The sequence below is a fragment of the Pelophylax lessonae genome (genome assembly GCF_965119305.1).
Source record: "Pelophylax lessonae genome assembly, chromosome: 3".
NCBI classification, from domain to species: domain Eukaryota; kingdom Metazoa; phylum Chordata; class Amphibia; order Anura; family Ranidae; genus Pelophylax; species Pelophylax lessonae.
The window spans coordinates 492455278-492480550 of NC_138770.1; the positions used below are offsets into that span (position 1 = coordinate 492455278).

General features: G+C 46.5%; 1 protein-coding gene across 1 annotated transcript in view; it reads right to left on the minus strand.

Moving 5' to 3' along the window:
* Positions 1-25000, minus strand: part of RDH13 (retinol dehydrogenase 13) — a 52725-nt gene extending 27725 nt beyond the window's left edge. Inside the window, exons 1-2 of the mRNA XM_082252607.1 lie at positions 24866-25000; positions 6202-6320 (exon numbers count right to left, since the gene is read on the minus strand). Coding sequence (XP_082108733.1) covers positions 6202-6320; positions 24866-24930 — 184 coding nt within the window. The 5' untranslated portion in view covers positions 24931-25000. The remainder of the gene's footprint in view (positions 1-6201; positions 6321-24865) is intronic.
* Positions 25001-25273: the final 273 nt, after the last annotated feature.

The following is a 25273-nucleotide window of genomic DNA, read 5'->3' on the forward strand; positions in this document are numbered from 1 at the left end:
CTAAGTTGGCTTAGTGAAAAGTATGTCCATGTACAGTATAGTATGCACTCAATACTTGGTCTGGGCTCCTTTTGCACGAATTACTGCATCAGTGTGGCGTGGCATGGTGGCGATCAGCCTGTGGCACTGCTGAGATATTATAGAAGCCCAGGTTGCTTTGATAGCAGCCTTCAGCTCGTCTGCATTGTTGGGTCTGGGGTCTCTCATCTTCCACATCTTTTCTCCACACCCAGGATGTGGACTGCGGAAAGAGCCAGAACATTGTGTTCCGCCCACACTAGAATCTCGGCCACTTCCTTGGCCGCTAGGGCACTCTTGGTGCCCCCTTGATGATGGATGTAAGCCATGGCCGTGGCATTGTGCGACTGAACTCAAACCGGATAGCCTTGTAGCCGACTCGTCCAGTGAAGCAGGCAGAGCTTGATTGCTCTCAGCTCCCGAATATTGATCGGCAAGGAAGACTATTCCGTCGCCCAAGTCCCCTGGGCACAAAGGTTCCCCAGCACTCCACCCCAGCCTGACAGGCTGGCGTCTGTGGTGACCACTGTCCAAAACACTGGCAGGAAGGACTTGCCCTGGCACAGGACAGGTGACTGGAACCACCAAGAGAGAGCCGACTTCGTGAGATGGCTCAACCAAATCTTCAGGTCCAATGACCGAGGATCCCTGTTCCATTTTGGCAGATATTCTTTCTGGAACTGTCTTGTGTGAGACTGAGCAAACGGGACCACTTCGAAGGTCGAGACCATTAGACCCATGGCCCTCAAGCAGATCCGCAAGGAGGAATGATCGGTCTCCATCAGCAACCGGACCGCCTTTGCAACTTCTGAAGCTTGTCCAAGGGAAGGAAGACCCTCGCCAGAGCAGAGTCGAGGATCAGCCCCAAATAAGTCACCCGCACGGACGGCGTCAGGGCAGATTTTTTTAAATTGATCGTCCACCCGAACTCTTGAGGGGTCTGAATGGTGATAGAGATGTTGTCCAGCAGATCCGAATGGGAGACTGCTTGTAACAGGAGATCGTCCAGATATCCAACAATGGAGATACCTTGTCGACGTAACAAGGCCAGCACAGGGGCTAAGACTGTAAAAACTCTGGGAGCCAAGGCAAAACCAAAGGGTGACGCCACAAATTGAAAGTGCTAATCTGCCACCGCAAAGCGGAGGAAACGCTGATGTCCCTCGAATATAGAGACGTGGAGATACGTATCTTTGAGATCGATGGACGTCAGGAAATCCCCCTGATTCAATGATGCCACCACTGACCGTATGGACTCCATTCGAAACTTCTGCACCCACACAAAGCGGTTTAGAGTGCTGAGGTCCAGGATTGGATGCACCTTGCCCTCCTTTCTGGGCACCGTGAACAGGTTTTAATAGAAACCCTGAGAGCGTTCCTGTGGAGGAATCGGCACAATCACCCCTTGAGCCAGGAGATCTCGCACAGCCTCCCGCAGATCCTTCAAATACTCCGGAGACAGGTGAAGATTTGACTGAAAGAACCTGTCCCCTGGCCAGAATTCAATCTTGTACCCGGAGCATATCAGTTTGCGAACCCAATCGTCCTGAATGAAGAAAGTCCAGGGATCCTGAAAGCAGCGCAGACGTCCTCCCACCCCTGAGATGGGTGAGGGCGCCCCTTCATGCTGAAGAGGACTTGTCAGCAGCACCGGACTGACCGGCCTTGGGCTTGCCTCAATGCTTTTTAGCTCCTCCAGAAGCTCTCCTTCAGAAGCTCTGAACGGCTTATCTTTTTCTTGTGCCCCGCAGGCACGAAAAAAACAGCTTGTGAGCAGAAAAGGAGGGACCCCGCTTAGTACGGGGTGTCTTACCCTTGGAAGATTGAGAAAAAAAAAAAAGAGTACTCTTCCCGCCAGTCAGGCCCTTGATCACCTCATCCAATGAGTTGCCAAACGCTCTCCCAGAAAGGTAAGATCAGCTAGGGCTTTCTTAGAAGCTTGGTCAGCCAACCAGCTCTTCAGCCAAACCATGCGCCTTAAAACAATGCCCACGGCCGAAACCATGGCCACCAGGGGAGCCGCATCCATAGACGCATCACACAGGGCCTGGATCACCTGGTCCAACAGTTCCAGCTGTACCGGAGGAAAAGCCTTGGGTTCCAAGGACTCCGCAAAACCCCTAATCCATTCCGTCACTGTCATTCCGTCACCGTGAGACTAACACAGACACAAAAACCAGATTCAAAATGGAACCCGCCAGCACGTGAAGATGACGGTAAAGGGATTCCACCCGCCTGTCCACTGGATCCGTAAAGACCCGGGAATCCTCCACAGGCACAAGGGTAATTTGTTTAATCTGGAAACAGGACGGTCCACTTTAGGTGGCACCGTCCAACGGTTGGAGACCTTTTCAGCAAAAGGGTACCGGCGTTTAAAGCGTTTTGGCACCACTAACATGTGCTTAACACACTGCCATTGGTCATTCACAATATCGTGAAAAGTGTAGGGACAAGGGAAAACCCATTCAGTCTTTGGAGACTTCTGGGAGCCAAAAGCCACCCGCGTCCCAGCCGGCGTATGCTCATCAGCCAATTTTAAAGTGTCCCGTACTGAAATAATCAGGGCTTTCATTAAAGCGTGTTCCCGCGCTGCAGCTGAATGGTCCTCTTCACCATCTGACTGCGAGGACAGCGACCCCCTCAGGTAGGGCAGCATCCGGGGCGATTACATCAGTCTCTGATTCAGAGGACACCTCCATAGATACATTCGGCTATCGACCTTTTTCATGACTAAATCAACTTCAGTCACCAGGCTTTCCAGGGCTGCTGAAATCGCGGCCAGCGACTGTGATTCGGACTTTCCAGGAGTCACACAGAGTGGGTCTCAGGGTGATTGCAGTTTGGGACTCCATATTGCAAGTAGCAAAAAACGGAGTACTGTCGCTTTAAGAGCGCTGATCGCAGCAGGAAACAAAAGCACAGGAAGTGAAGTCGCCTAAGGAAGGTCACGCTGCTCAGCATAGCACAGGGGCTACACAAAGATGGATGCCCATACATATCAATAGGAAGCTTCAGGGAAAATGGCTGCCCCATGCAAGATGGCGGCGCCCACGGCGAGCCATGCGGGAGGCAACAATCCCATTATCCCCAGGAGAGGGCCCACATCCCCCCCACAGCCAGCAGGAGCAAGGGGGGCAAATTTACTCACCATACCATGGTCCAGGTGGGCTTCGCTCAGGGCAGACTGCCTCCCATCCGAAGTGCGGGTGCTGCCAGCCAAGGGGTGCACTGCAACTCAGGGCGTTTCAGGTCATCGCATCCCGACTAGGCATCCGCTCGCAGGCTCTTCCCCATCCGGAAAAGGGGCATCGTCGTTACTAGGCCTAGGTCAGGACTATAACCTGCTCACGCTCGTAGGCCAGACTGGGGGGAACACAAGGATCTAGATTATCCAGAGCGAAGCCCCAGCCGGCATCGTTGCTTGTAGATCACCAGGAAAATTCCTCCCTGAACACTAGCTAGCAAGTGAGTAAAGAGAAATAAAAAGAAAATATTCTGAAAAGAATAAAAAAACTGAGACCGGAGTCCCAGCAGGAAACCTAGGTCCTACTCCTTCTCTAGGCAGAAACAAACTGATGTGCTTGGTTGTGGCAGTGGGGGTTATGCCTGGAGGGACAACCCCGTGGGCGTGTACATGTTAAAAGTTTTGTACTAACGTACTGCCTAGACTACTCCTGCAGATGGCAGCATAACCCACTAAGCTCATGGAGATGAGGCTGCGTCTTTCTTTCTAGGAAAGTTGCAAAAAACACAATCCCCCCTGCTACACCAGCAGTACCACAAGTCCCAGCCCTAACACAGCCTGTAGCTGGGTGAGTGAGGAACACCTACAGGGACTCCAGGAACAAACCACCAAAACTGTCTGGAGGCTACAGGAACGTTCTGTGCGGATATGAGTAACGATCTGACACATGAACAGAAAATACACCTGGGTCATGCCTAGAGCCCCTAGCTTCTCCCTTGCTGTCCTTCAAGATGGACTTCAAGAAATAGCTGCCCCATGCATTCCTATGGGGAACTACCAAAACATGGCTGCCCATGCATTCCAATGAGAACTTTTTTGCATTGATGCAGAGCAAAAAACTGCAGCAAAATGGCAGCCCCTACAGTGCGCCATGCAGTCTGCAGAACCCCCCGGGGGGGTCATCAGACAGTAGCATCAGGGGTCCCCAGGAGGAGACCCGCCAGGAAACCCCCCCCCCGCGCAGAAACACTGCAGCAGCCGCAATACATCCACCCCCCAGAGGTAGGAACCTGCTTGTAGGGGGGACAGGCCTAAGGGGGACCTGGTATCACCGAGAGGTCAGGGGAACGGTAAGTCAAAAATCCCATTTTCTCTTTCGTTCATTGATGGATACAGCTCCTGATCTTCATAACCATTAGGACATTCCAAAGCAGTGTTAAACATGAGGGGTGGAAACAGCAAAAAAATTCCCAAGACTAGACAGTAGCCAACCAGGCAACAGGAGCTCAACCAAAACAACTGGAGCCCACATGAAAAAAAACATACATCCTCAATGAGGATCAGGTCCTCTAAACAGCAGCCTGCATAACCTTGCAGCCACAAGAAGCATCCGAAAATGCCGACACATCCACTTTATAAAACTTTGTGAAAGTGTGCACCGACGACCAGGTTGCCACCTTGCAAACCTGAGTCACTGACGCCTGATGACGGAAGGCCCAGGAGGCACTAAGCGCCCGAGTAGAGTGTGCCTTAACAGGGAAAGGAGGAACCTGACCATTGATGGATTAGGCCTGAATCACTGTCTGTCCGATCCATCTGGAAATGGTCACAGAAGAAGCAGACAACCCTTTCCGAGCTCCATCCGTAAGCACAAAAAGAGAGTCTGACTTCCTGAAAGACTCCGTAGCTGCCAGGTACACCCTAATTTCCCAGACCACATCCAAGGCATGCAAGGCAATTTCCTTTAGATTTTTAGGCCTGGAACACAGGGAAGGCAACACAATGTCTTCATTCAAATGAAAATCAGAGATAACCTTGGGGGGGGAACGACGGACAGAGGCGAAAAACCTCCTTATCTGTGTGAATCACAAGGTAAGGTGAACGACAGATTAACGCCGCCAGTTCTGACTACCTGCGCCCACAGGTGATAGCCACCAAAAAAGCCGCCTTCTGAGACAGTGTAAGCAAGGGAATCTCCTGAAGATTCCCTAAGGGAGTCTTATGGAGGACCAGAAGCAACAAATTTAGGTCCCAAGGAGGCAACGGAGACCGCACTGGAGGAACCAAATATCGCACACCTTGAAGAAAGGTACGCACCAGGAAGTGTGTGGCCAAGGGTCGTTGGAAGAAGACCGCCAAAGCCGACACCTGGCCCTTGATGGTACTCAAGGGCAATTTCTGTTCAACCCCCCATTGAAGGAAGGTCAAGATCCGAGCCACAGAGAAGGAACGAGGATGAACCCCAAGAGACTAACCCCAAGAGACTTACACTACGCAATGTGCGTCTTCCATGTATGATGGTAGCTAGGAGTAGATTTCCTAGCTTTTAACAGCTTAGGGATCACCGACTCAAATAAACCTCTATCCTTTAGCACCTGGCGTTCAACAGCCAAGCCGTAATCCTGTAAAGCAGGATGGAGGATTGGTCCTTGGGACAGCAGGTCTTTCCTGAGAGGAAGCTTGCAAGGAACGTCGGTGATCAGCCGCAACAGATAAGCGTACCTAGCCTGGCAAGGCTCTATATGTGGTGTGGGAGGGAGAGGGGATAGTTTGTGGAATAAGGGGACTCTGTAGAAGACTTGGTGGCCCTTTATGGGATGAGGTTTCTGAAGGGGGTTAGGGAGGGGAGCACTATAAGTTGTGTGTGTGTGTGTGGTGGAGGGGGGGGGGTTACTTTGGGATAATGTTGAAGGCTCCATGGATTACTGAAGGCTCTCCAGCAGACTAAGGGGCACAGTGGGCCACTATAGGAGGTTAGAGGGCACTATGTGAATTGAGAGGCACTGTGGGAGGTTACAGGATTAGCAGCTGGCTGGAGGACTGGAGTGGGGAGGCCATGGGCTAGTGGTTGAGAAACACTGGTGGTAGGGTATGAGGTGAAAGCTGCAACATTGCATTATCCTTATGTAAACTGTATGAATATTCATAAATTTCAATGTCTTATATATTAGTGCTGCCTTATTTATACTTTTACTTCAGGCAGCCAAGAGAAATCTTACCTCTTTTTGCAAGTTCCAGAGCAGTTTCTTTACCAATGCCCGTATTAGCACCAGTCACGATTACTGTCTTACCAGCTATATTTTCTTTGCTTGGACAAGGTCCACCCCCAACATAATCCCTAGAAAACAAAGAAAAAAGGGAAAAAGATCATGCATTTTTTTTTTTTTTTTACTCAGAAAACAAGTTTATTTGTGGTTTGAAAGAAAACAAGGTACAAAAACACAAAAACATTTGATATGCAAAACAAGGTACATAGTGGGATTAACATCTTGTGAAACAGGTAAACAGATTTTATACATGAGGAATTGAGCCATTACACCATATCTACCAAAATTTGGTGTATCACATACACATGTATAAGGTACTGCTCATACAAGCAAAAACGTTAGGTTCAAGTCTAGAGCCGAACCCCATCCACACCACAATGTCCAACACTTAAAGGAATAAAGTAACATTTCAACAGAAGGTCTAGGCATTGCATGTCCGTGTATTCTCTAGCCAGCGACTCCAGATTTTATCGAATTTAGTAGGGCACCCTCTATGTTTATATAGCAACCTTTTGTACCAGAGAGTAGAGTTAACCTCAGTTATCCAATCCTGAAGGGTGGGAGTGTGATTTCGCAACCACATTCTGGCTATAAGCTTGCGTGCACTAAAGAGTCTCGTGAAGAAAGGTGGTAAAAAATTTGTCAACGTCATCATCAGGTAGAAGACCCAGGACACAGGGTTCAACGTCCAGCTGCAGGGGAGATCCCATGTAATCATGCAGAAATTTTATGATTTGCGCCCAATATGATTGGATGTCCGGGCAGGACCAAAGGAGATGTATAATTGTACCCAAGTGTAATGGGCAAAGGGGACAACAGGAGTTATAGGACCGTCGGTATCTAGAAATTCTAAGTGGGGTGAGATAAGCCCTGTGCAAGAGATGTACAGCTGGGTCACACGGTCCGAGAGTTTAGGTGAGGACAGTCAGGGCTATCCAGAATATCGCCCCAGTCCGCCTCATCCATGGATCCTGCATCGGACAACCATCGAGACTGCAGACGCTCCACCGTTTGATCAACCTCAGCACTGCGAAATTCAGTATATAGCGCAGAGATGAGACCCTCGTGAGTGTCACCCATCAGCACCTCCAGCAGAGGTATATCTTTCATGGTGGGGATTTGTGTAGGGAATTGTGCAAGTAGCACATGACGCAATTGCATTTATCTGAAAAACATATGTGGGGGGGAGGTCGTATTCGGATTTTAACGAGTGAAACGATCGGACAACCGAGTCGCACATCACTTGGCCTAAATACAGTACTCCTCTGTCCACCCAGAGATGACAGTCCGGGATAGAGAGCAGTTCTCCCAGACGAGGATTATGCCACAGGGGGGTCTTAGTGTAGATGTGAACATCTCATTTTCTTAAGAGCCATTTCCCAAACCTTCCTGTGATGTATCAGTAAGCTATCTCTAGCGACGGACGGGGACACAGGACCGCGACCCCATAGGAGCACCTGCATAGGAGTAAAAGCTGGATGGGGTGGCCCCCGACAGACAAGTTACATAGTTAGTGAGGTTGAAAAAAGACATCAGTCCATCCAGTTCAACCTATGATGTGTGTGTGTGTTTGCTGTTAACCGTACATTGTATACCCCTGTATGTTGTGGTCTTTAAGGTGCCCATCTAATAGTTTTTTGAAACTATCAATGCTCCCTACTGATACGAAAGTTTGCGGAAGAGAATTCCACATCCATACTGCTCTTACAGTGAAGAACCTCCTGCGTATTTTAAGGTTAAACCGCCTTTCCTCTAGTTTTAGTGATTGGCCACGTGTCTTATTGTATTCCCTTTCTATGAATAGGTTTTTCCATATGCTAGGGTTGCCAGTACAGTATTTGTACATTGATATCATATCCCCCCTCAATCGTCTCTTCTCCAGAGAGAATAAGTTCAGTGCTTGTAGTCTTTCCTCATAGCTGATGTCCTCCATTCCCCTAATTATTTTTGTTGTCCTTCTCTGGACTTTCTCCAGTTCCAGCACATCCTTCCTGAGGACCGGTGCCCAGAACTGGACAGCATACTCCAGATGTGGCCCGGACCAGAGTCTTGTAGAGTGGGAGAATAATCTCTTTATTTCTGTAGTGAATCCCCTTTTTTATACATCCCAGTATTCTGTTGGCTTTGCTTGCAGCGGCTTGGCATTGCATGCCACTGCCAAGCCTGTTGTCTACCAGTACCCCCAGGTCCTTTTCCATCCTAGACTCACCCAGAGGTTCCCCCCCTAGTGAGTAGCTTGCTTTCTGGTTTCTGGCGCCCAAGTGCATTACTTTACATTTTTCAACATTAAACCTCATCTGCCATGTAGTTGCCCACCCCATTATTTTGTTCAGGTCCGCTTCTAAGGTTTCCTACTCGATATCCCCTCCTCTAGATCATTTATGAATAAATTAAACAGGATTGGCACCAGGACAGAACCCTGGGGGACCCCGCTTTCCACACCCGCAAAATCTGAGTATTCCCCATAAATCACCACCCTTTGCAACCTCCCCTGGAGCCAGTTCTCTATCCAGGTACTCACCTTATGGTCCATACCTACCTTCCTTAGTTTGAACAGTAGGCGTTTGTGGGGAACGGTGTCAAAGGCCTTTGCAAAGTCCAGGTACACCACATCCACAGGCTTACCTTTATCTAGGTGGCAGCTCACTTCATCATAGAAGGTTAATAGATTGGTTTGGCAAGAACGATTTTTCATGAATCCATGCTGATTACTACTAATAATACCGTTTTCATTACTAAAGTCTTGTATGTGGTCCCTTAACATCCCCTCCAAAATCTTGCAGACTACTGATGTTAGGCTGACCGGCCTATAGTTACCCGGGATATATCTCGGCCCCTTTTTAAATATTGTTACCACGTTGGCTTTTTTCCAATCAGCTGGCACCATACCCGTCTGTAAGCTATCCTTAAAGATCAAGAAGAATGGTCTGGCAATCACCTGGCTGAGCTCTTTAAGAACCCTCGAGTGCAAGCCATCCGGTCCCGGTGATTTATTTATGTTAAGTTTCTCTAGTTTAGTTCTAAGTCTATCTTCTGTTAGCCATGGCGGTACTTCCTGAGGTGTGTTATTTAGCTTGGCCTTACAAGCTGGGTTAGTGTAGCCCCCCAATTCTTTTGTGAAGACTGAAGAGAAGAAATTATTTAACACTACCGCCTTTTCCCTGTCCTCTGTGGCCAAAACTCCCTTATCGTCTTTTATGGGGCCAATGTGTTCTGGCCTCGCTTTCTTACTGTTTATATACTTAAAGAATTTCTTGGGGTTCTTTTTACTCTCTTCCGCTATATGTCTCTCGTGTTCTATTTTAGCCGCCCTGATTTCGTCTTTACATTTCTTATTACACTCTTTGTAATGCTTGAATGCTGCCAATGACCCCTCAGTCTTGTACTTTTTGAAGGCCTTTCCTTTAGCATTAATATGCATTTTTATGTTGGAGTTTAGCCACCCAGGGTTTAGTTTTGCTCTTTTAAATTTATTTCCCTTTGGAATGCACTGGTCAATCCCTTTGTTAAATATGCTTTTGAAGCACTCCCATTTCTCCTTCGTGTTCTTTGTTCCCAGGGTTCTATCCCATTTGATATTTTCTAGCAGAGAGTGCAGTTTTGGGAAATTTGCTCTTTTGAAATTCAGTGTCCTTATATTGCCCTTGTGTTTCCTATTACTATAATTAATACTGAAACTAATTGACCTATGGTCACTGTTTCCTAAGTTGCCCCGTATTTCTATATCCGTGAGCAGGTCTGTATTGTTGGTAATCAGTAGGTCAAGTACCGCATTATTTCTTGTCGGTGCATTCCCCATCTGACCCATGAAATTGTCCTGCAAAACATTTAGAAACTGCCGAGCCTTGGCTGAATGCGCGGTTCCTTCTGCCCAGTCTATATCTGGATAGTTAAACTCCCCCATTATAATGACATTTCCCATCCTTGCTGCCAATCCTATCTGTAAAAGGAGGTCCGCCTCCCCCTCCTCCCTCTGGTTGGGGGGCCTATAGCATACGCCCAATATTACCTTCCCCACAGTGCCTTCCCTTTGAAGTTCTACCCATAGGGACTCTGCCTCGTCCATAGCTCCATTATTAATATCATCCCTCATATTTACATGTACGCTGTTCTTAATATACAGACATACCCCTCCCCCTTTTTTACCTTCTCTATCTCTGCGATAAAAGGGAATACCCCTGAATGGTCGCCATCCAGTCATGAGAGCTGTCAAACCAAGTCTCTGTTATCCCCACAAAATCTAAGTCCTCCTCAAACATCAGCAGCTCCAGCTCTCCCATCTTGTTAGCCAGGCTTCTGGCATTGGTATACAAGCCTCGTAATTTTGACCGGTTACATATATCCTCATTTGATGTTTTTAGGCTGCTCTCTTGATTTTTCCCCATACCCACCCTGGGTTTACAAGCTCCGAACACCCTACCGCTAATGCACCCATTTCTGCCCTCTGAATCTTGCTTTCCACTGGCTAATTCTACATCTGTACCCTCCCCCCCGTCACCTAGTTTAAAAGCCCCTCTAACTTTATGGCCATCCTCTCACCCAGTACGGTTGCACCCTCCCCATTTAGGTGCAGTCCGTCCCTACCAAAGAGCCTGTGGCCGACTAAGAAGTCGGCCCAGTTCTCCAGGAACCCAAAACCCTCCTTACTACACCAGCTCCTCAGCCACTTGTTAACTTCCCTAGTCTCCCGTTGCCTCTCTGGTGTGGCTCGAGGTACAGGTAGTATTTCTGAAAAAACTACCTTGGAGATCCTAGTCCTCAACTTAGCTCCTAAGTCCCTGAAATCGTTTAGGACTCTCCATCTTCCTTTGCCTATGTCATTGGTACCCACATGTACCATGACAGCTGGGTCTTCCCCAGCCCCACCCAGTAATCTGTCCACCTGATCCGCGATGTGCCGTGTTTGGTATCTAGGCGCCTCCAGTTTATGGAAGTAGCAAAAGTATTAGAGTTGAGACGCCAGGTAATAAGATTGGAAGTCCGGTACAGCTACCCCCCCTCTTGTCGTCGGATTTTTAAGTGTGGTCCAGGGCAGCTTGTGGCGCTTGTGAACCCATACAAAGGAATTCAAAATGTGATCAATAATTTTAAACAGTTTTAGGGGGATTGGGGATTGCCAGAACACATAGAGAAACTTGGGTAACAAAATCATTTTAATGAGATTCACCCTGCCCATACGTCCAACGGGGAGCCTAGCCCAAGTATGAATGCCTTGTTTGAGCATATCAATAAGTGGTTCAATATTGTCCTTCAAGTAGTCTGAGAGGAATTTAGTGATCGTGACACCCAGATAGCGGATAGCCACGACTCTCTGCAATGGAAGGGAATCGGAAACGCTAGTGGGGGGAGACGGGTCGAGGGGCAGTATTTGGGGCTTAGACCAAATTATTTTTAATCCAGAGTAGGACCCAAACTGTTCTATGGTACACAGCACAATGTGAAGAGAGGCATCAGTGTCCCCCAAGTATAGGAGCATGTCATCTGCGTAGAGACCGACTGTTTCTGTCAGGGACGATTGACACATATCGTAAATATGGGGGTGGTCTCGAAGCATAGTTGCCAACGGCTAAACCGCAAGAGCATAAAGCAAGGGGGACAGGGGGCACCCCTGTCTAGTTCCACGACCCAAGGGAGAGGAGTCCGACGTCCACCCTTTTACCGAAACTCTGGCTACTGGTTTATAGTATAGTGCTTGCACCCAGCCAATAAAGGTCGGAGCAAACCCAAAGGCCTGCAAACACTCCCACAGGTAACCCCATTCTACTGAGTCGAAGGCTTTAGCGGCGTCTAACGCCACCACTGCCCTGGTACCAACTTTGTCATGATCAGCTTGTAGATTCATGTACAGACGACGTATATTCATGGCAGTGTTTTTACCTGGCATGAATTTTTTTTTTGCGGGACTGCGACATTGCGGCGGATAGATCGGACCCTTGACTGAAATTTTTGACACTTTTGGGAGTACCAGTGACATTACTACAGTAATCAGTGCTAAAAATATGCACTGTTACTGTAATAATGATACTGGCAGGGAAGGGGTTAACTTTTTTTGGCGAAGGAGGGGTTAAGTATGTCCCTAGGGGCGTGCTTCTAACTGTGAAGGGATCTGGCTGTTTGTGTAACAACAGAGAAATACAATCCTGCATAGCAGGACCGTATGATCTCCGTTCTTACACAGGGGAGAATGGCAGGCGGCTTTGTTTACATTAGCCGTCTGCCTTTCTCCCTCTCCACCGGGAGATCGCGAGTGACCGGCGGACATCGGGTCCGCCGGTCACTCGCACAGACTGCTTAGGGAACGAGCGGGGGCGGGAGCGCGCCTCCGGCGGCGCACGCTTGCCCCCTATAGGCTCACAGGCTAGTGACGTACCCCTACGTCACTTTACCTGTTAGGGGCTGACTGCCGCTGTAAATAGTCGTGCGGCGGTCGGCAAGTGGTTAACCTGGCCACAGGCGGTTCGAATCTTGGCTGGTTCAGCAGGAACCATCCGAGATTTGAACTATGTATGGGCAGGCTGAATGTACCCAAGTTAATTGGGTAAAACCAGCCTGCCGGATTGTACATATGATTATTGCTAGCCACTTAGCAATAATCACTGTGTTCTCCCAGCAGTAATGGCTTCCCCAACCAGGAAAACACAATGGCTCCACAGGAGGGATTCCCCCATCAACACTGACTGTGTCAACCTGTGGTTCAGGGAAAGAAATGCGCTCTGTTTATGGCTGGCCTTTGACGTTCCATTACCAATTGTAATTCAATTCTTTATCCAAAATCAGCTAGTGTTTGCCAGGCATCTGCTATTGAATGAGCCGCCAAATACCAACGCCAAGTAATCACATTTATATTACAAGGTTACCACACCATCCTACACTCCCAACTTGGTGTGCCAAGGTTCATAAAAATGCAATTCAAGGCCTTGCTTAAAAGTGATTGTAAAGCTTGTGTTTTTTTTTTGTTTTTTTAATAACAAACATGTTATACTTCCCTCCTCTGTGCACTTGATTTTGCACAGAACTGCCCAGATCCTCCTCTTCTCGGGTCCCTCCCTCCTGTTGAGTGCCCCCACAGCAAGCAGCTTTCTATGGGCGCACCTGATCCCGAGCTACAGCTTCCTTTATCCATTCAGACACAAATCTACTGTTCAGCCTCTCCCCCCTTCTCTTTCTCCTGATTGGCTAACTGACTTTGATTGACAGCAGCGGAAGCCAATGGCGGCACTGCTGTGTCTCAGCCAATCAGGAGGGAGAGTCCTGGACAGCCGAGGGACTCATGGACATCGCTAGATAGAGATGGGGCGCTGGACCGGGTACCACGCGCAAAAGGCTTTTTATCTTAATGCATAGAATGCATTAAGTTAAAAAAATCTTCTGCCTTTACAACTCCTTTAAATCCTCTGATTATTTTCAGAGTGGCTCAGGATCTCCAGTACCTGGGTTGTTTTACTATGCGAATAGCAACTGGAGTTTGGATGGTTTGCACTCTGGCCAATCTCCTCTAGTGCACTATATCTTCTCATAGGCAAGAAATGAAAACCAGCGAGTTTAACATTAGTTGTAGTCCAGGTAATGGAATCACTCCTGAAAAGAAGGATCATTGATCACTTAAAAATACACAACTTTCTGGACCCAAAGCAACATGGATTTACTGGGGATAAGATCATGTCAGACTAATCGGACTGTTTTTTTTTTTTTTACTTTATTACCAATGTTTTGCCCAGGGTGGTGCTGTGGATATAGCATATCTTGATTTCAGCAAGGCATTTGATACTAGGGATGCACCGATCCGACTTTTTTGGTGCCGATCCCGATGCCGATCTTTTGCTTTGTTAAATCGCCGATCCTGAGTCCGATCCGGAAGTACTGTTTTGTGAGCTTATAACAAAATAATACTTCCGGATCGGTATCGGCAGATACCCTATAAGAATTGTGCATTTAAGAGGTTAAACTTCCCTCCTCCGGCAGACGGAACGAAAAGATACATTGTAATCATTGTGTTTACTTAGGCTCCGTTCACATGTCAGCGTATGGATCGCGGGCAGAACCGCCGCGGTTACGCCCGCTATCCGGAGATTATTGCAAATCGCGGGACGCCTGTGCGTTGCCCGTTGATTTGCAATAGCCCCCCAAACGCTGAGCGATGTTGCCGCTCCAAAGAAGCTCTTGTACTTTTTTGGGCGTAATGCGTCCCGCAATTTTTTTTTGCGCGATGTTACCGCGATTCGGCAGGCGGAAATCGCGGCAACATCGCTCAGCGTTTGGGGGGCTATTGCAAATCAACGGGCAACGCACAGGCGTCCTGCGATTTGCAATAATCTCCGGATCGCGGGCGGAACCGCGGCGGTTCTGCCTGCGATCCATACGCTGACATGTGAACGGAGCCTTAACTGGGAGACTGACAGGCATTTGCAGGAGGCTCTTTTTTTTTTTCTTCTTTGACAGCTGTTCTCTGCTCCCTCACAGCTATGTAAAGAGCAAAACCGGATCGGCCCGTGGATCTGTTAATATTACCGATCCCCCGATCCAGCTATTATGGCCATATTGGCGCCAATATCCGATCCGAATATCGGATCGGTGCATCCCTATTTGATACAGTTGCACATAATGATCAAATACAAAGGTTCTACAAACTAGGATTTAACCCTTGGGTGGCTCATTGGAAATGCAGTTGGTTAAAGGATAGATACCAGAGTGTGGTTTAAATGGGGTTTACTCAGAACATAGAGCAGTCACTAGTAGTCTACCACAAGGCTCTGTGCTAGGTCCTGTTTAATTTATTCTAAATGTAACTGATTTAACTAAAGCTGTGTTTTGTTGATGACACAAAAGGTGTGTAATAGGGTTGATTTCCCTGGAGGCGTCTGTAACATGGAAGATGATTTGGCTTTGCTGGAAGATTGGTCAAAGCAGTGGAGACTGCAGTTTAATGTTTCAAAATCTAAAATAATGCATCTAGGGAAGAAGAATACCCTGAGAGAGTACAACATTGGGGATACAGTATTGGCCAGGACTACAGAAGAAAAAGATTTGGGGCTACTTATTTCAGATGATTACAAAATGAGCAAACAGTTTGGTCAGGCAGTGGAAAAAGCATATAGAGTTCTGGGATGCATCACTAGAGGGATCACCAGTAGGTGGAAGGAGGTTCTAATCCCTTTATATAGATCTTTAGTGAGATCTCATTTAGAATACTGGAAGGAGTATACTCCGCGCTATGGAAAAATAAATGATAATAGTAGGCTGCATCCTCCCTCGAATATAGGCTATATAAGGCTATATACGTGTAATGAAAGAGGGGGAAGAGGAAAATGGCGCTGCCTAGAAGAATGGAGTAATCACTAAGCGAATAGGCTCAAGTAGGGGGAGTGTGTGAATAGAAATGCAAAGAGATAGAGGTGGAGGGATAAATAAGGCAAAAACTGTGTGCTAATGATGACGCATGTACAATTAATGTAAACAATAGATGTTCCGATATTGCACAAAATGTGGTAAGTAACTACAGGGGCTATATATTATAGGAAACAAATGATTAAAGTGACTGATGCAATAGAAAAAAAGGTATTAAATGATGCAAGTGAAATGAGTACAAAGAGATGTATACTCTAAAACATGAGCCAACAAATAAGGTGAAAAATATCAAGTGAATGGCATATATTACAACCTAGAAAGTGCCAAAAAAGCTAAATATACATGATGATGCCACAGGTGGGTGTATGGATAAATAAGTGAATAAATGTGGTGATATATAAATAATCGTGACAGGGGCAGAGCATGTAATAACTGAAGGTGACGCTGTGTCAAAAAATATATAAGCAGGATAAAGTGACAATGTGCAAATGGTGATAAATAATTAACAAATAATTAAAAATGCACACAGTTCATAAACAATGTGAGCAAAAAGTGAATCTTCATGCGATAATCCCAATAATTGCCATGTGGTGGGTAAAGTGGTGGGGTGCTGGTGAACCCTAAGGTAAGTAGCACACTCACCAGTAATACCCACCCCACACAGGGGTATAGAGTGGGTATATATAGTAAGGTAATGCGATCCCTCTGATGGATCCTGGTTACCTCAGGAGATAAAGCTGTATGGACCTGGTAGTCTGGTAGTCCCTGTATGGCTCCGGGACTCTCTAGGATTCCTGTCAGGGGTTCCTGGATATCCTGGTTGGGGTTCCCAGTGGGTAGATCCACGCTCAGTAAGGGGTCATATCCCAGGTAAGCCGGGGGTAACAGCGGGGTGTATGCAAACATCATGAAAAGCAGGGAGAGGGCAAATAGAGTAATACTGCAAAAGTGGTTTATTCACATATAGAGTAAAGTAGGGTACTCACAATTTTGTAGTAAAAACAGAGCGGTAAATGGAGTCTCCGGAACGCAATGCGTTCCAACGATAACCGGAATTGGATGTGATGTGACGGCGCCATACGCATTTCGTCATACATCTTCAGCAGCAAAACACGTTAGGCTGCTGAAGACGTATGACGAAATCTAACATCTATTGTTTACATTAATTGTACATGCATCATCATCATTAGCACACAGTTTTTGCCTTATTTATCCCACCCCCTTTGCATTTCTATTCACACACTCCTCCTACTTGAGCTATTCGCTTTGTGATTACTCCATTCTTCTAGGTAGCGCCATTTCCCTCTTGCCCCTCTTTCATTTAGAATACTGTGTCCAGTTCTGGAGACCTCCTCACCTACAAAAAAGATATTGATAAAATAGAACGAGTCCAGAGACGCATAACAAAAATAGTGAAAGTTTTGGGTGATAAATCATATCAAGAGTCTGGAGGAAAGAAGGAAAATTGAGGACATGATTGAAACCTTTAAAATACATCAAGGGGATGAATAAGGTTCAGAAGGGCAGTTTTTTCAATATAAAATCAAGAACATGGGGACATGACTTCAAACTGACTGGAGGCAAGTTCAAAACTAATCTTAGAAAGTTTTATTTTACTGAAAGGGTAGTTGATGCTTGAAATAAACTACCAGCAGAGGTAGTGAGACAGTCAACAGTAAATAGCTTCAAACATGTTTGGGACAAACAGAGATCTAAGTTAACGAAAAAAATAAGAAAATGGGCAGACTATCTTTTTCTACTGTCATTTTTCTGTTTCTATGAACAGGCTTAACATCTCTGGAAAAAAAAGGGAAGGATTGGAAGTGTTAGAATGTAGCATGCAAGCTGTAGTTGCTATCTGCATAGGGTTTTAAAACATGGGCACTGTTGCTTAATGACATGCGCTTGTGAAGCGATTTGAAAGGATTTCTAACAATGCTGAATTTGAACTTGGAGCTGACAAAGAAGTTCTCATTCATGTTTAATTTTGCAATTTATTTTAATTTGTATAAATACCTTATGCTGCATCTGAGCCGTGCTTTCTCCCTGGTCAATGTAAATGTCAAAAAAAGCCAGATGAAATCCAGTGTTACCTATCTTTACGATTAACGCCATGTGGCCGTGACTCCCATTGTAATGGAGTGCTTTGAGAAAATGATCTTACATCATATTAACCACTTGCCTACCAAATTCTGATAAGCCCCCTAGCCGCAGACCCCCACAGCCACCACCCAGGGTTGTCAGGAAGATGCCCTTGTCATCAATATGGGGACAAGGGGTGCTTTGGGGTGGGGGGCACAGAGCCCCTTCTGCTCTAAACCACCCACTCCCCCATGTAACACCATTTTGGCATGGAGTTCACTTTTAAAGGTACGTACCAGATTTAATAGGCCTGGTATGGTCATGGGGAGACCCCATGCCGTTTTTTAAAAATAATTTGGCATGGGGCTCCCCTTCCTAATCCTCAGAGCACAAGTCGCATGATAAAAATTTAGTGCAGGAACCTTTTTTAAATTCGCACTGACTTGTTTTGGGCCAGTTAAGACAGCATGTGCTCTCAAAGTCGGAGCGTATGTCGCACCAGTGTGAACCGGCCCTTTGTGAAGGTTATAGAGTCTACAAGCTATGGTGCCAATCATTGAAAATTGGTCACACCTGATGTACTGATGGCCTATATTCCTGAGACATTAACAAGCTAGGACAGTACAAATATCCCCCAAATGACCCCTTTTTGGAAAGTAGACATTCCAAGGTATTTAGTAAACAGCATAGTGAGAGTTTTTTGAAGCTATCATTTTTTCCCACAATTTTTTCAACAAAATTGGCATATGAACAGGTTATTTCTCTCACATGGCATGTGCATACTTGCAACTGCACCCCAAAAAAAAATTCTGCTACTGCTCCTAAATATGGCGATACCACATGTGTGAGACTTTTTCCCAGTCTGGCCACAGAGAGGCCCAACATGCACGAGCACCGTCAGGTGTTCTAGGGACATAAATTATTGATCTAATTTCCTGACTACCTATCACATTTTAGAAGGCCATGGAGCATCAGGATAATGGAAACACACATAAAATGACCCTATTTTGGAAAGAAAACATCCAAACATATATTCCATGCGGCAGGGGTTGACAAATTTTCTTTGAATCTAGGAGCCAGCTAAAAAAGTTAGGAGCCAGTTTTTATAAGCTGCCCCGCGCCCAGAAATAAAATGGAAAAAAATGGAAAGAAGAGAAAAGAAAAAGAGGAGAGGGAGGTAGAGAAGGGGATATGGGGGGTGAGAGAGAGAGAGGGAAAGAGAGGGGAGGGGGAGAGAGGGAGGGAGATAGAGGGTGGGATAGAGTGAAAGCCTCAAGCAGATGTGTATATGTACAGTGAGGTCCCCTCAGCTCTATGGTGTGTACAGAAGAATTCTCCAGAAGTGTGGCACTCCCCCACCTCCACCTTCCTCCTATACACTTAAGAAAATGGCCTGCTCTGCTCCCCCACACACGTGTCTATGGGGGGGGGGGCTCCCACACCTGGCTGATAAAAGATAAACTGTGCCCCCCCCCAACTAATTGTAGGTGGTTCCCTTCCCTTAGCCACAGCAGGATGGGCTCAGTCTGCATTCCCACCTCCCCCAGGGGCTGAGGAAGCAGTGACACACAGGCAGGCTGGAACAGTGGGATGGGGAGCGGCTGACACATGAAATTCTGTGCAGAGCCAAGACCTGGTGCACCATTTCTCACACACCGCTCAGCCGCGGACCAAGCACTCTTACCTGATGTCAGATGGAACTGTGCTGGGTGACCGCAACGAGGAGGGCTGACAGTGGCAGAAGTCGAGCAGTGCGTCCTATGGATGTGCTGAAAGTGGAGAAGAGGCAGCCGGTTCTGATTGGTCAGCGCCGTCCATGTGACGGTGCTGACCAATTAAAATGCCTTGTCAGGACACAGAGAATTATGGATAGGAACCGCGGGGATTTCAAATCTCTGCATCACAGAGCGGCATCCCAATGCCTGACAGCAGATGGCTGAAATCCTAGGCGCCCGGACTCAGTTTCTAGTCGCCAATGCGACCTGGTGCCCGGGAATTGTCGAGCCCTGCAATGAGGCATAATGATGTCTTTTTTCACACAAGTTTTTGGAAAATGTGGAAAGAAAATGAAAATGCATTTTCATTATTTTTTTAACACAAAATTGTCCATTTATAAGATATTTCTAACACATGGCATATACATAGCAAAAATTACATCTCAAAACACATTCTGGTACTCCAGACTATGGGGATGCCACATGTGTGAGACTTACGCACAGCCTAGCTCCTCACCGTCAGGTGTTCTAGGGACATAAATTACACATCTAATTTCTTGACTACCTATAAGGCCCCTTTCACACAAACGGTCCGTTCAGTTCATCAGTTCAGTCACGTCAAAATGTATCAGTTTTTCATCCATTTTTCATCCGTTTTCATCCATTTTTCATCTGTTTTTTTTTTTACATCCACTAACAAATGAAAAAATGGACCGTTTGTCCGTTTACATCCGTTTTTTGTCCGATCCGTTTTTTTGACAGATGAAAAATAGGGCATTCATCCCTTCCAAAAAACGGACATTGACGGAAGCGGATGAAAATAGATGTAAACGGATGATCATCCGTTGTAATCCGTTTTTACAAAGAGATGTATTGAGGTCCGTTTTTCATCCATCAACGGATGGATGGAAAACGGACAAAAGGACCGTATGTGTGAAAGGCCCCTTATACTTTTGAGAGTCCTGGAGCACCAGCAAATAGAAAAACCCATAGAATGACCCAATTTTGGAAAGCAAGCATCCCAACGTATATTCTACGAGGCATAATAAGTATTTTGAAGATTTCATTTTTTTCCATTATTTTTTGAAAAATGTAGAAAGAAAATGAAAACGCATTTTTTGTATTCATTTTTTACACATTTTAGGCACTGATGGGCACTGATGAGTACTAATAGGGCACTGTAGTGGCACTGAAGAGCACTCACTGATGGCATTGTAGAGCACTGACAAGCACTCACTGATGGGCACTGTAGGGCACTGATGTGGCACTGATGAGCACTGTGATTGCACTTATGTGGCACTGATGAGCACTGTGAGGCACCCCATGTCCAGCCCACTCAGGCTGCTGCAGGGTTTCTCTCTCGTCTCCTCACATGCTGTATGGGTGTAAAGAGAGCAGAGAGCTGAACCGGACAGGATGCCAGTTTGTTGACATAATGATCTCCCATCATTGGACAAGGTGTTCACATGGTAAAGGGCTGATGTGTTTGGCCCTTTACCTCGATCAAGGACACATCTGGATGCATGCCCCTATGGGTGTGCGAGAAGCGCGAGCACAGGAGGATGTTAAAAGATGGCCTCCCAGGACTAGCCGGCCGCGCTGTAGCCGCCATTCGGCTATAGCATGGTCAGCAAGTGGTTAAACAGTATATCCCCCCCAGCATTAGATAGCTACCAGTTTGCTTTTAGGGAAAATAGATCTAGCGGATGCCATTGCATTGGCTTGCATTCTGCGTTGTCGCATTTGCAAAATAAGAATAGTTATGCCCCGTATGCTCTTTATTGCATTTAAAGGATTTTGCCCATAAAACTTTTTGCTAAGCTTAACTTTTTGGGATTGAGCCCAATGCTTTGTAACTGGATTTTGGATTTCCTGGCTGATAGGCATTAGGCAGCAGAGGGTAAAAGTTGGTAATGGTTACTCATCAATGCTGTGCCTTAGTACAGGGATGCCCCTTTCGGTTTACTTTATACACTTATGATTGTGTTTCTCACTTTGAGGTGGACTAATTGAGGTGTTAAAATTCGCAGACGACACCACGTAAGTGGGGAAAATACGGGGAGGTGACAAGACTGCATATCACCAGGATATTGAAAAATAAGTCGGATGGTGCAAAGAGAACTTACAATTAAAGAGGAGCTCCATCCAAGGGGAAGTTCCGTTTTAAGCACTCCTCCCCCCCCCAAATATGCCACATTTGGCGTTTCATTTCTCTTGGGGGGGGTTGCTCCCACTTCTGCTCGGGCCACCCCTCTCCCTCTCTCCCACCTCCTCTCCCTCTTTCTCCAAACAATCTACTGGGACATGACACAGGTCTTAGAAGATTGCCCGACCAACGGGGAGGCGCTGCATGGCTCGCGCAGTGTGCACCCGGCTGTAAAGACACAAGCTGTAACAGCCGGGTGCCCACACTTGCAGTGCCAGTGCCGCGGAGAGGAGAAGGAGAGAAACAAGGCTTTGGGCGGCCTCATTGCTGGACCATGGGACAGGGGAGTGTCTTGTTTTTAAAAACTAAGCAGCTACACTTTTTGTAGCTGCTGACTTTTAATAAACACAAAAATGAGTGGAACTCCACTTTAAATGTAGCAAAGACAAAAGAGATTATGATTGATTTTAGGTAAGTACGGGAGGCTAGTTTTGAGCCAGTGGTGATTAATGGGATGGAGGTTAGGAGGGTAGAGGAGTTCGCTTCCTGGGAAAAATAATTAGGGAGGACCTGTCATGGGTGTGGCATATATCTGGTGGGCAAGGCTCATCAGGGACTGTACTTTTTAAGAAAGCTATGGAATGTGTGCCAACATATCACATTTCTTCATGGCAAGGATCATGCACGATTCATGAGAGAAATGCCCTGCAGAGGGTAATAAAAACTGCACAGAAGATTATTGCACCTGTATCCTTGGCAAAAAAATGCTCATATAGAGCGTTTTTGTACACAGTTTAGGTGAGTTTAGGGGTTTTCCAATCAGAAATGCAAACCAGAAAGGTTGGGTTCACATATAGGCAAATTTGATGGCACAATCAATTGGATTGGTTTTAAACTGCATCCAATTTGCAGGACATGTGAATGTGACCGGCTCTCAATGGAGCCGGTTCACACACGTCCGGGGCGGCTGCAGTGTGGTTTCAAAAACGGTCCTGTGCAGTTTTGGGCCTAGATCAGGTGCACATTCAGGCAAAAATGTGCACCTGAACCAGTGACCAGAACCCAGACTGCAAATCGCAGCCGGACATATGGGTCCCCAGCCCTAGGGAAACATTTATTCAAATGTGTATGTAATTGCTAGCATCTTTTTTTTTACACCAGAATTACAAGAGAGTGGCATAGTTGGTAATACATTAACATAGGCAGAATTACGCTGCAGCTGGGGCTCTCAGCCACTGTAAATATGGGTTTTTTACAGTGGCTGAGAGTAGGGCTCGTTTACAATAGCAGCAAAGGGGTGGTAAAATCCAGCAGTTGAAAGCACATTTTTACCACTCCCCCTTTAGCTGTAGAGGGAGCAGCCAGGAATTGTACACATGTTGCAGCCGCAGAAAGAACCCGCCGCAGAAATACTGCGGCAGGCTGGCCCTCCTGCGCGAAACGCCATAGGTATATGTCGTTGGCACGCCTGCAGCTAGGGGGCGAGCGTGCTCCCGCCCCCACTCGGCAGCGGGGACTCCGATGCACGGGGCAGACGGCTCAGATTGCCGCCTGCCACCCGCGATCGCTCCCCGCTGAGAGAGAAGAACAGTCAGCTCTGACCGTTCTCTTTGGAATTATCACAGAGTGCCTGTGATCCTTCTATATAGGATCATAGGTCTCTGTGATCATTTCACAAACCCAACTCTCATACAGTTAGAAACATTCCCCTAGGTACACTTTTAACCCTTTGATCGCCCCTGGGTTACCCCTTCCCTGCCAATGGCATTATTACAGTAACAGTGTATATTTTTAGCACTGATTACTGCAGTAATGTTACTGGTCCCCCCAAAAGTGTCAAAAATGTCAGTCAAGGGTCCGATCTGTCCGCCGCAATGTCGCAGTCCCGCAAAAAAAATCTCAGATCGCCGCCATTACTCGTTAAAAAAAAAAAAAAACACCAAAAATGACAAAAATCTTTCCCGTAGTTAGTAGACACGATAACTTTTGCGCAAACCAATCAAAATACGCTTATTGCGATTTTTTTTTTTACTAAAAATATGTAGCAGACAACAAATTGGCCTAAAATCTTAAAAAAATTTGATTTTTACATTTTTTTGGGAATGTTTTATAGCAGAATGTGACAAATTGTTTTTTTTTTTTTTTTTCAGAATTGTCGCTCTATTTTTGTTTATAGCGCAAAAAATAAAAATCACAGAGGTGATCAAATACCACCAAAAGACAGCTCTATTTGTGGGAAAAAAGGACATCAATTTTATTAGGGTACAGCGTCGCACGACTGTGCAATTGTCCATTAAAGTAAAGCAGTGCTGAATCGCAAAATAGGGCCTGGTCATCAAGGGGGCAAATCCTTCCGGTCCAGAAGTGGTTAAAGCGGAGTTCCACCCTGGGAAAGTTTTTTTAAATAAAAATATCCCGGGACAGTCAGGGCTAGTGCATTCCACAATGGCTAGCCTCTGATCTGTCCCGGGTCGCACTTACCTTTTAGAAGAAATACTTACCTTGAAAATGTATTCTCCAGCGCTGCCATCTCAGGTGTGGGCAGCTTGAAGCCAGCACGATCCTCTTCTGTGTCCTCTTCCATCTTCTTCGGTCCCACGATGCACTGCACCGGCCCCGTCGTCACTTCCGGGGCCGCAGCATCATCCCTGCACAGCTTCTGGGCATGCCCAGAAGCTGTTTAGCAAGGTATGACGGCACCTGCACCGGAACTGACGTCGGGCCGGTGCAGGCGCATTGATTCCTGGGAGCGATGACAGGTTCAGCTCCCAGGAATCATTGCAAGCCAGGAAGCGACGACTCGCCGCGGCCGCCAAGGGGAGGAAGAGGGAGTAAGGTGAGTATATTATCTTCTAAACCAGGTAAGTAAAAAAAAAAAAAAATTGCGAATATCCATTTGTTTTTCAGGTGACCCGGAGCGAGAAGATGGAGGTAAGTATAATTTTAGGGTGGAACTCCGCTTTAAGTAAATAGGGCTGCTCTGCAATGCATGCTGTTGCGTTGCGGTGCGCTTGTGCGGCGATCAAGGGGTGAAAGCAATACAATTCCTCCTCACCTCCTGTCAAGTGCTCTGTAAAGAGCGATCCAAATGCGGGTCAGAGATCAAAGCATATGTAAACAAGCCTTTAACGCTATATGGCCATTCGCCTGTATTTACATTGTGTGCATGAGCCCTAAAATAAAAAAAAATTGGCTAGAGGTAAAATTGAAGTTGCAAAATCAATGGGTAATTTAAATGCACAAGTTCAGCAGCTGTTCTGTAACAAATGCTGTGTTATGGAGTATAGCAAATCACCTGCATAGGACAACCTATGAAAGCTCTACTTACTTTAGAAGGATTGATCCTCCTATAACCGTTCCGACCATGGAAGCTCCTACTACATACTTATTCATGATGTACTAATAAACAGAAGTGAAGTTCATTGAAGCAGCACTCAGCACTCAGCACTCAGCACTCAGCACTCAGCACTCAGCACTCAGCACTCAGCAGAGGTCACTAAGGAGTACAGGAAGAACTTCCTACTACAGCTACGGGGGCCGAGTGGAGACAATACAAGGATGTTCTGCTGGCTGTCAGCTCTGCACTCTAATCAGCAGCGTTCCTATTATATGAATATTATTATAAAATGACATTTGTCAGACCTGTATGTGTAGTCATTCCACAGAGGATTGGGAGATTTATTACATTTTGACTGCTATGTTTATTTTCAGTGACACATTTCTGCTGAAGTTGTTT